This window comes from Wasmannia auropunctata, unplaced genomic scaffold (assembly GCF_000956235.1).
Source record: "Wasmannia auropunctata unplaced genomic scaffold, wasmannia.A_1.0 LD336106.1, whole genome shotgun sequence".
Classification (NCBI taxonomy): Eukaryota; Metazoa; Arthropoda; class Insecta; order Hymenoptera; family Formicidae; genus Wasmannia; species Wasmannia auropunctata.
The window spans coordinates 9,370,321-9,381,695 of NW_012026784.1; the positions used below are offsets into that span (position 1 = coordinate 9,370,321).

At 40.4% G+C, this 11,375-nt stretch overlaps 4 protein-coding genes across 9 annotated transcripts in view; 3 read left to right on the forward strand and 1 right to left on the reverse strand.

The window, feature by feature from the left end:
• LOC105456010 (serine/threonine-protein phosphatase 4 regulatory subunit 1-like) overlaps positions 1 to 1,879 on the forward strand; it is a 127,351-nt gene extending 125,472 nt beyond the window's left edge. For all 6 annotated transcript variants that reach the window (XM_011699779.1, XM_011699786.1, XM_011699803.1 and 3 more), the window contains one exon: positions 14 to 1,879. In XM_011699779.1, coding sequence (XP_011698081.1) covers positions 14 to 198 — 185 coding nt within the window. In that variant the 3' untranslated portion in view covers positions 199 to 1,879. The remainder of the gene's footprint in view (positions 1 to 13) is intronic.
• Positions 1,811 to 5,546, reverse strand: LOC105456004. The gene is made up of 4 exons (XM_011699768.1): positions 5,317 to 5,546; positions 4,343 to 4,975; positions 2,944 to 3,806; positions 1,811 to 2,870 (listed from the first exon to the last, which is right to left on the reverse strand). The coding sequence occupies exons 1-4, from the start codon at positions 5,402 to 5,404 to the stop codon at positions 2,424 to 2,426; spliced, it is 2,031 nt and encodes a 676-aa protein (XP_011698070.1). The 5' UTR covers positions 5,405 to 5,546; the 3' UTR covers positions 1,811 to 2,423.
• Positions 5,547 to 6,197: 651 nt separating this feature from the next.
• Positions 6,198 to 8,039, forward strand: LOC105456053 (39S ribosomal protein L12, mitochondrial). Its single transcript, XM_011699828.1, has 4 exons — positions 6,198 to 6,379; positions 6,629 to 6,866; positions 7,651 to 7,785; positions 7,858 to 8,039. The coding sequence occupies exons 1-4, from the start codon at positions 6,315 to 6,317 to the stop codon at positions 7,972 to 7,974; spliced, it is 555 nt and encodes a 184-aa protein (XP_011698130.1). The 5' UTR covers positions 6,198 to 6,314; the 3' UTR covers positions 7,975 to 8,039.
• Positions 8,040 to 8,859: 820 nt separating this feature from the next.
• The window catches only part of LOC105456997 (pyridoxal-dependent decarboxylase domain-containing protein 1-like), a 6,097-nt gene continuing 3,581 nt past the window's right edge, over positions 8,860 to 11,375 (forward strand). The window contains exons 1-5 of the mRNA XM_011701395.1: positions 8,860 to 8,925; positions 9,063 to 9,296; positions 10,197 to 10,610; positions 10,829 to 11,110; positions 11,210 to 11,281. Coding sequence (XP_011699697.1) covers positions 8,860 to 8,925; positions 9,063 to 9,296; positions 10,197 to 10,610; positions 10,829 to 11,110; positions 11,210 to 11,281 — 1,068 coding nt within the window. The remainder of the gene's footprint in view (positions 8,926 to 9,062; positions 9,297 to 10,196; positions 10,611 to 10,828; positions 11,111 to 11,209; positions 11,282 to 11,375) is intronic.

The window sequence follows — 11,375 nt, forward strand, 5'->3', positions numbered from 1 at the left end:
TTTTTATTTTTAGTGGACAATTTGGGCATGGACGCGATGGAAGAAGTGGAAAGAATACTCACGAAAATGCGCGTTGATGTGGACCGAGATGTGCGAGTGCTAGCCGGGGGTGAAGAGCAGCAAATAGACATACTAGCTTATTGTTCCTCCGATGAAAACAATCAAGTGGAACAACAAGCAAGAAATATATTATTTTAATAGTGATGTATTCTGATCTCATAGATCACGACGAAGTCACTGCGGTTTTATATATAAAAAAGAAAAAATGAACTTTATATATATACACACACGATATCACAAGATGCGCCTTGGTTCTTCCACACTGTGTGACTAGGTCTTGTAAATGATAAGCCAAAAGTGTGCAACCATCAGGCTTTTTGACCGCAAACTGACGTACACGTATCAGATCTACCGGATAGTTGCAATTACAGATAGGTCGACGATGTTAAAACAAAGCTCAAAGTTGTCATAGCGTTCACAATTTAAGTAATCGAGTGATAGAAATAATATTACAATTTACAATGACTGACTTGCGTCCTTTTAAGGTCTAGGACAGAATTTCGAGGTGTCAATGCGCACGGTATGCGATCATTGATACTGAATTACGTAACGATGCGTGAGTGTTAGAACGTTTGTATGTATGCGTGAATACGTGCGCGCGAGGAATAGGTGCGTTTTATCATTGCGATCAATTTGTACATGTGACGCTGTTCTCCTGAATAAGTCGAATATTAAATAGTTGAAGGCGTTTTTTTTACATTGATATGGTTCTTCTCATTCGCTTAATTCATTTCACGAATGTTCGATTGTACAATTTTTCGGCGCTATATCGTGTATCGTTATTTTGTAGCATTTTTTATTGCGCACTTAGTCAAGAGTGAGACGCAGCATAACATCAAAAATGTAAATTAGATATCGATAAGGCGCATTTTGTTTAAATCAACAGCATTTACGAATGTGCCATGCATGGGAATATTTTACAGATTGTTTATCAAAAAAACGTCAGATAATTGACATGTCTAAAATTATGTTCGATGAAAGATAAATGGATGCTAATTATATATTTGCACACTAAAAGTCATAATATTGATCGAGTTGTTTTTTTCGGCAATTATCACAAAATGTTGATTTTGCCTTTGCATTTAAAAACGGTCTTTATGGATATCCATCGAGTGTCCAGGAAAGAGTAAAAATGTTAAACTGTTGATGATTGAAGAAACTTATACTAATGATGTGATAATATTCCAATTGTAATAAAATTCGCCGTATAAACATATATTTGCATTTGTTGAATATTTTTTTGACAAATAATTGCTTATATAGAGAGTACTATCATGTCATCTAGCTTAATAAACAAATGAATTATACGTTGCTCACACAGTACACTTCGATTCTTACGTTACGCCTAAAAATGTTAAACAATTAAATTTTATTAACATTTTTTTTTAAGTCAATATCACAGAAAACGTACGTAAGAGAAAATGTATTGTAGGAAACTTTTATAAATATTGTACGATATCAGATTTTTTATAACACGCAAAAAATGTACGGATTGCTGATAGAGCGAAGTCCTGCGCCATTTGATTAGGAAAAGGCAGCAGAGAGCATTGTATAGATTTCGTATCTACTTGCACGGAAAGTATACGCTCGTGTTAACATTTTGTCATTAACGAAGGAGCGGACAATCGTATCTCGTTTGACTTTGTGACAATGAATACGATAATTGAGCTACGACAGACTTACTCTTTAAGCAATGAAAGCCCTCGTTATTTGTGAATACTAAAGGCGAAGAAGGAGATATTGTTTAAAATGCTGTATAATATATTATTGTATTTGATAATGAGATGATGAGAAATATACATCAAACGATTTGTTACATAATTATGCGAAATACAACCGTGTTACACGTGAATTGATAAGCAAGGAAGGTTCACGAGGCTGTAGAAAAAAATATTTCACTCGGTTAAAGTCCAAGTTTCACACAGCGACATAAACGTTTGTAACGTGCAAATTTCAAAAATTTTTCATCGTTCAAATTATCTTCCCGGAATGAATCGTCATCGAACGTTAATTGCATCTTTGTAACTTTGAAAGTTCCTACGTAGTGTAAAACGTAAACACGTGATTCGAGGTCATAAAAATCTTTGTACGGAAATTGTTACCCATATAAAAAAAAAGAGAATAAAATGATGTCAAGGAATTTGATGAACTTCGCGAACTTTCCTTACCAAGAAGCAAATTCGAGATCCTTGTTTACAAAGTGCAGCTGCATCAATCAAGTTCTATACGTTTTAAGCAACCGAAAGATTATGTAGTACTAAATGAAATTATTATTCCTGTACTACATAATATTTCTTTAATAATTGCGGTCAACGTCGCTGAATATTCGGTCGCCGATCGTCGTTTGCCGAAGGAGGTATCCTTCAGAATATTCCGAGGAACTTACTCGGGGGACAGGCCGGCAATTGGCACGCTTTCTCTTCCATCTCGGTTTCCGCATCGTTGCAATCGTGCAGGCAATGCCGCCACCTGATCTGTCGACCCTTGCCGCAGGTGACGCTACAGCTGCTCCAATCCATCCACCTGCCCCACTTGCGACGCGGTCTCCTCCTCGTCCGATACTCTCCTCGCGCGAATCTCGAGCCGCTAGAACGCATCGGGGATGCTTTTTTACCTGCTGATGTCGCCGCCGCCTCCTTCGCAAAACGTCGACGACTGTCGGCGATCTTGGACGCGGAACTCAAGACGTCTTTCTTCTTCTCCAGGGAGATTCTCGGTTCCTCTTTGCGAGCCACGTCTTTACCGAGACAGAAATCCCTCGTGCACAGAGTCTCATTACGATTACTCACGTATACCTGCAGTTCGTTTATCTGAAAACGAAGGATGTCTAGCTCTGATATAATCCGCAATGAAGTGATTCCTGATCGAACGACGGTTCCTTACCTTGGCGATTAATTTTTCGGCAAGATTTTTAATTTCTTCGATCGATCTCACAACGCGATTACCGAGAGTCCTCGTCTTCTCGCGCTTCGTGTCTCTGATTCCTTGTTCGGTGTCTTTGAAACGTGTCGAGTCTTTCGCGTTTTTATCGCTTCGTAGATAACGCTTAGACGTAACTTGCTGATTTCTCTTCGCGCGCGACTTCGCGTCCTCGTCCGAGAGTTCCACAGACGCCTCGTTCGTGCGATCGTACTTTTCATTTTTCGCGTTACGGTTGTCCTCGATTCCCAGCACGTCGGATCCAGTCGGGCGAACTTCCGCGTTATAAAACGATGTATCTTCAGACTTGCTTGTTTCCTGGCCAGATACGTCTCCCAGGTCCAGCTTCTTCAGCGTAATCTCCACTGTTACGTTATCAGCCTTCCCTCTTCCGACGGAATCGAAATTCGGGGCGAGCTTAAGATTTGTGTTAACATCGAGATTTTCATCGCTCGTGTTGTATTTCGGTAATACAATCGAGCAAGGGCTAATCCCGACAGAACGATCCGTCGAATAACTGGGACTGACAAGCGACGACGCGTTCGTGGGAATTTTTTCGATACGAACGCGCAACTCCGCTCTTCCAGTGTGTACGAAGGGTAACATAATGGCGTTCTCCTGTCGCTGTTCAGCGAAACTTCTATTGTTGGTTAATGACGCATCTTCTTTCTGGCTAATTAAGACTTCCGCTTTCTCGTTAACAGTGCCAGTATTAATGTCGAAATCGCTATTTTCGGATTCCCTTTTCTCTATCCTGGATTCTACCCGCGACTTGTCGATCTTTTTGATAGGCATTCCAATTTCTTGAGTATTCTTATTTTTTTTTCCTACAAACAAGTGAGATAAATAGATAAAAAGAAATTGAAAAACTGAAAATTCAGATTTGCCTTTGTATAATATTTCATATTCAGTATATTCACGAAGTTGTATTTGGAAAATTGCTTGTGATAACGCGTGATGGTTTTCATTTTGCTTATCGGCTTCTCCCTAACGAAGTATTATGCTGAAATTGGTTTTAAATACTTTCTGGTTTTATCTTTTTTTTTGTATAGTTTTACATATATTATCTGAGGGCTTTTATATTATAAATATGATCATAAATAATAATTCCTTTTCTTTACGTCTAAAAATTTAAACTTAATTTAAAGCTGTTTCTCAGATTAAAAAAAACAATCAAATGAATCTAGATAACAATAAACCCTTCTTCCTTGTGTTGACTGTCTTCGAGTTTTATTCGATTAAAAAAATATCATCTCTTATAATATAAAAATTGAATGACTATATTTAGTAAAATATAGATGCAATCTCTGATATATATGTAATAATTAAAGTTGAAACGAAAAATGAATGAAAAAACACATACTCGAGGTTGGATTGCTCTTTTTTTTCGTGACAAGCTGATGGGGGGACTTCGAGACACCATGCTTCTTATTTCTGTTTCTCGTCTCAACGTTATGCTTGGAATATCCGGTATTTCCTTTCACGCGTTTCCTGCGATGTCCGTTTTCCGACACGAGTCCTCGCTTGTGTCGCGAGTGCGAGACCATGGTATCCACGGTGGTACCAGATCGGTTCTCGTGATCCGAACGTGACCCTTCGAACGCCGAGTCGCCGAATATGCTTGTCACATCGGTTCTACGCCAGGAATTTCGCGGAAGCAAATTCACTTGGAAATTCACGGAGCTCGGCCGATGGCGAACGATCGGCTCGTTTCTCTTGACGCGAATGTGGCCCGCGAGATTCTGATCGCCCGTATCATCGAGATCCTCTGTTATAACCGGACCGTTATAATCCATCAAAGTTCTTCTGTTTAAGCTGGCGTTTTTGTATCCTCCAAAATTTATATCCCCTGCAGCTCGAAATCGCAAGATCTCGTTTGGGGATTCCGATCCGACAGTTCCGAGTGATTTGTTCTCACGAGATGGTCTTTGCTTCCAAAAATTTCTAAAGGAACCATGCGCCGATCTGTCCTCCCGAGAATCCAAAAAGTTTTGTTCTGTAAAAGATGTAGAGGATCGAGCGTCGATTTGATCGCGCTTGTATGAATAACCGTCTTTGTTATCGTAAAATATTTTTATTATTTATATTTAGAAACCAAACCAAAATCAACTGAAATTCACAAAGTAAAAAATATAAAAAAATTGATGAAATTACAATTATATAATCGTGTGCTCTGGTGCTAAAATTCAGAAATTTACAAAAAATAGAGTCAATCAGTTTGGCTTCCGAGAGGCATATTTTTCATTCGTTTCGATTAGATGTAACATTTATCGCTTTCGCAAGCATTTGCAGGAGTGTTCGAAAAAACGGATAAAAAAGTTTGACAATACCAGGTACCTGGATACGTTTTATTTTCCGTCACGGCGAGGCGAAAGAGGAGCGTCAGTATAATCCAAATAGCCGAGCGGATTGCCAATCTCGGCATAACACGATTCGTTGGGGAGGAGCCGATAAGCAGAACGAGATCCACCACGCGTTATCATGAGCGATTTTCCAAATTGTTTACAGGTGTTAAGTGGCAGATGCGGACATGTCTCCACTTTGTTACAACTTGACTTTATCCGTTTATCGATGAGAAAACAGAAACGAGATAACGCGGCCCGAATTTACAATCGTATCTACATTCAATTCGTTAGTCGAGGAAATGATTGATTATTTATTGATTTATTTTTTAATTATTAAACGCTACGTAATCATCACAGATTGCAGTCAAAGTGGAAAGATTTCTGTTTTAATTAAGCGTTATTCTTTGCATGCGGTAAAAGGAACACACAATTATATTATAAGTATATCTTTGAATTTATTAAGCCCGTATCAGACTAAAGATCGAGATTGAGATTGAATTGGGATTTAACCAATTAAAAGAAAGAAAACCAATCTCAAATTTAGTGAACTATGTTTTAATTGGTCAAATTCCATTCCAATCTCAATCTCAATCTTCAGTCCGATACGGACTTTATACTATTTTATTGAAAGGCTAATTAGATTCGATATAATATTGATCACGAATTAAAAAAAAATTTTTTTAATCTAATCCGTCTAATTATTATAATCTCGAGTTTTTGTTCGGGAAATAAAAAGATCGTATATAATTTTGTCTTAAAACATATACTAATATATGTAATATATGTTCTAAGAATTTTGTGAACTATGAACGCTACTTTGATTTGAAATCTAGTAATATCTCGAGCGACAATAGGAGTTCTAGTTCTCTCGAAATCGACAACAGATCCCTAGGACCTAAACGAATCGTTTTGGAGCTGTCCGCGCTGAATAGTGATCTATTCATTTCACCTCACATTTTCGCAAAGAATCGCGTCTGCAACTGGCTCGACATGATTAACACAATTCGTCTGATATCTCGACAGAGCCTTCCTCAATTTCGCCGATTTCACAAATGGTGAGATTGAAATTATCGTAAACGAGATGCCTACATAACCTACAACACTACATAACCTAAAATTTTTATCTGATTATTTCCACCGACAATTATTATGAGAATCAGACAGGCTTCGATCAAACTGAATGACTTAATTGACGTTTGATCAACGTTCAACCATTCAAAATTGCTCGCAGCAACATTTTAGTTTTTTTTTATTTTAACATTTTATGTGTTAATTTTAACATTTTATGTGTTTGTTGTATCTAGTGTTATCCGACAAACGGAATCGAGTGCGGCGGCAGCGACAAGCACATCACCACCATCGCCACCTCCTCCGTCTGCTGATGACAAGCCGGTAAACCCGAAAATCGACAAAATAGCCAATGACATCACCGCTCTCAATCTGATAGAAGTAGCACTGCTCAGTGATCTGTTGAAGAAACGACTGAATCTGCCAGATGCACCGGTTATGCCTGTCGGAGGATTCGTTGCGGCTCAGGCTGCGGTAATTGTCACAGTGTCTTATATATATGCGCTGTATAAAGGTCGATTCAGACTATACAGCACGAATCGTCATGTTCCAGCAACGACACGTACTGTTAAAGCATTCTTCGCGAGAATATTGACTAGCGTCAGTACACCCCATTGACGGTCCGTGTCGTACAATCTGAATCTTTTTTATCCGTTCTATCCAGGTACCTGGTATCGTCAAACTTTTTTATCCGTTCTTTCGAACACTTCTGCAAACGCTTGCGAAGGCGATAAATGTTACATCTATCGAAACGAATGAAAAATATGTCTCTCGGAAGTCAAACTAATTGACTCTATTTTTTGTAAATTTCTGAATTTTAGCACCAGAACACACGATTATATAATTGTAATTTCATCAATTTTTTTATATTTTTTACTTCGTGAATTTCAGTTAATTTTGGTTTGGCTTTTAAGAAGTTTAAATATAAAAATATCGACTTAAGTCTTGTTTTGCAGAATGTAATTTTTAAAGTCCCTGCATCTATGATGTTAGAAATGAAAAATTGCTCTAAGATCTCGGATGAAGGAAGAACTGCTGTAGAAATTACATTGATCAATTGGCTGAATTGTTCGAATGAGATTTGTTAATTTTTGTTCTTCATCCGAGATCTTGATTTCTAACATTGTGGATACAAGATTTTAGAAAAAGGGGCTTTTATTGCTCTTAATCGGAAGGACAAGTGCCAGAAAATATAATTGAGCTACTTATCGTGTATGAAATCTTTTGAAGTAGAACAATTTTAATTTTCTTTGATCAGGAGGAGGAGGAGGAACAGATGCAAAAGAAAGTGCAAACAGAGTTCACCGTTAAGTTAATGGCATTCGACGAAAAGCAGAAGGTAGCGCTAATCAAAGAGGTGAAGAGCTTGTTGCCGGACACAAATCTTGTTCAGGTATTGAATCGTAATCCTTGAAAGTATAACTATATAGGATTATTGAAAATTAATTGTCTTGTATGAAAATAGGCCAAAAAGTTCGTCGAAAGCGCACCCGCGGTAGTGAAGGCGGACATAGCGAAAGACGAAGCCGAGAAATTGCGAGATGCACTCACAAAGGTTGGTGCTACGATCCAGATTGTATAACTCCTGTGAATACACGTGTTGTTGCGTATCTGTAATGTTATAATAAAAATTTACATTCACACTTACAACACTCCTCCATTCCTACTGGTACCATTAAGAAATTCGTCGTTAAAAAAGTCGTTTCAATTTTTATCGCACATTTGGCCGCTATAAAATTTTTATCATTGAACAATGTAAATTATTAATTTTTATATTTCTTTATATATTGTGCAATATTTATCAATAGCAGAATAACTGTATACATATTGTATATTACATCATTTTTTTGCAACATCCTTGCTAATTTTAGGTACTTTATCGCGATTAGCTGCGCAGAGCAAATATTCGCTAATAGATAAGAGATTACTAAAATTACTGGACTATTGGAATAAAAAATTACGTGTTATTATAGATAGTTATTAAAAATAACAGATAAAAGAGATTACTATAAATAACACAATTTATTTAATAACATTCGATAAATGTTCACATATACAATAAGCTAAAGTGTGTTTAATAAGCAAAGCGTTTAAAACGTTCTAGTGTGCAAACCCTTCCGCGATAAGAGAGGAGCGCAATCAGTAGGAAATATTCCACTTTATTCGCGAATTGAACGAATGGCGCTGTGGCGGCCATATCGATAAAGCAAGTACCGTCCCGCGCGCTGGCCGGGCCCCGTTTCTTCCCACGCCCGCGATTCACCGCCGTGGATACAAGCCCGTGAAAAAAATTCCAGTCAAGTTCGTCCCGCCGCGGCACTTGGACGTGTCTCGGCCACGCGGGAGCGCCGGGGAAGAAGTCCGTGATTGCCCGTGTCGAGTACGCGGCCGATCGATCGTCGCCCGGATCGAGCCGACGTCGGCGGCGCGCCGCGCGACGCTACTGCCGGCCACGACTACTGCCACGATGGCCGAGGAGGCTGACACAAACGATAACGCGGCGATGGAAAGTATAGCGCAAAACATAGCGGAGGTGCGTAACCGTGCGGCGATCAACTCGGCCCGACGGACCGCGGCGAACGGCGACCGCGGGTGCTCGCGGGCCGCGCGTCGCGTCGCGCGACAACGGCGCACGTAAGGTTAACCCAGTGGGTGTCTCGATTTTGACAGGTCGGTGGCACCGGTGACGGCGACGGCGGCGGCGGCGGCGGCGGCGGCGACGACGACTCGCCGTGCGCGACGACGGGCGAGGTGGGCGCGCTGCAGTTCCAGGCGTCGCAGGTGATCGCGCGGCTGGAGCGGGCGGTGGAACGGGCGGCCGACGGCGGCGGCATCACGTGGAACAACCCCTCGGGATTCCTGACGCAGCCGAAGAAACCGGACGAGATATTGGCGTTGATACAGGTGTGGTGTAGGTTACGCGCCTACGCTCGTAAGTCAGCGGAAACCAGCGCGCGCGATTGGGCCGCGGCCGACCCGATTACGCGCCGCTCGTTGGCCGCTTGCCGATAGCGCGACGGCGATAATTACATGTCACGTGGGTGCCGTGTTTTTGTGTCGTTGTTTTGTTTACTACGTCTCGTAATTCTGGCGTGTGTCCGCTTCGAAACAACGCAGCGGAGTAGACGCGAATTTGAATTTCTGATTTGTCACTAATTGTCGCCGATTGCGTCACGAGAATTTATTATTGCTCTTCTTTTTGTTTTTTGTTTTTTTACGTTTCTTTTCTTGCTCGTCAAACCGCGATTTTAAAGTTACAATATGTAGCAATTTATTTTTGTGTACTCTTCAGGAGTAGAGATTTATCATTTATTTTATTTTTGTATAATTGGAAGCGCTTTTTGAATGTAGAATGATTTCGAGAGCGGAGAGTCAAAGATAGAGGACACACTTTCATTCCAGTCGCCAATTCGAAATAAATTCATTCTTCTCGATCATCTCTAAAAATAGAAAATAGGAATGATATAATCCGCGTTAACGCAGCATGACTTATAATTCTGAAATACATACGAATTTTTTTCTTCGGATAATTTTCTAGATATTTTTGACATCTCTTTCAATAACCAAATATCATTTCCGTCCAACATATACATTACGCTAATTAATATACATTACTTTGCATTTTCTTCAGACACATTTTAATATATTTACATATTAAGTGATACGAATCAGTTAGAATAAAAAATATTTTTCTTTCTTACAATATTTTTTAAAAATATGTCTTGTGTTTTGCCATAAAAGAAAGATTATAAGAAGCTTAACCTGACTCTTATATAAAACTTGATCTCAGAAATTTCTATTTAGGATTTGGTAGTTCATGAGGACGCGCCGCAACTAGCCGAGCCAGGATCCACGGACTCGCCGATCAGTCAGATCACCGCTCTGCCAACCCTATCCGAAGCGGCGAAATTGGCCTTAATCACGCATACCGTCTCGGCTTACGCGGTAGCGTTACCGAAGACACACGCGCAGAAGCTCGCGGGTCGCCTCGCGGCCGACACGACGAGATGGCTCAGCCACATCTTCCGCTTCGTCGACTGCGCCTCCTCCTTCCACGAGGACCACCTCGAGGGGCTGGTCAGGGTGACGCGGCTCGCCCTACATCGGAAATACCCGCGGTACATGGAGGAGGGCTTCACCGCCCTCGTGTCTCAGCCTCCCCTGATTTACAGCTCCGTCGCTGCACCCATGGGCGTCGTGCAGCATTTGTGCAGACAGGTAGTACCCCTCGAGCTTACCTCTCTCATGTGCATGTTGGAGCCAAGTATATAAGAACTCAATTCAGTTCAAATTCTGTTCAATTTAAAAAAGCTTGATATATTTTGTGATCAAATGAAATGATTCTTTGCGACAAAGAAAGTCTGTCTAAAGAAAAAAATCGGGAGAAACGCTGATTGATATATAAAACACGTTAAAAATTTGTTGTACTTTCACAGCTCTCCTTGCCGCTTCATTGCATAAGACCAATCCCGCATAACACTATGTTCGGCTCGAGGCATACTATGGACGTCTCAGCGCTGGAACGACGCTTAGCGGAGGACACTCAGTCGAACAACGTAACGCCGTTGCTCGTCCTAGCCGAAGCCGGCTCGGTGTTGACGGGACATTGCGACAATATTACGCGATTACGAGCGATATGTGACAAATATAACGTCTGGCTGCACCTCAGAGGACATTCGCTAGCTGCGCTCGCACTGAATAATTCGGCGAAGGATCTGGTAAATGTTTTTGCACAGTTTATTGGTAGTAAAATTGGAAGATCTTTAGCGTCGCCAAATATTTCTGAGAAATTGTTCTAAAAATTTCTTACGTTACAGCCGTCGAAAATAGCGGACAGCATTACGTTACCGCTCGGAACGTGGCTTGGTATACCGTCGCTACCGGTAGTCGTATCCTTTCACATTTTTTTTTAAACATAAATTTAACAGAATAATTGTAATGTGAGTAATAATCATGATATTGGAACTAGAATTTTAAAAAGTT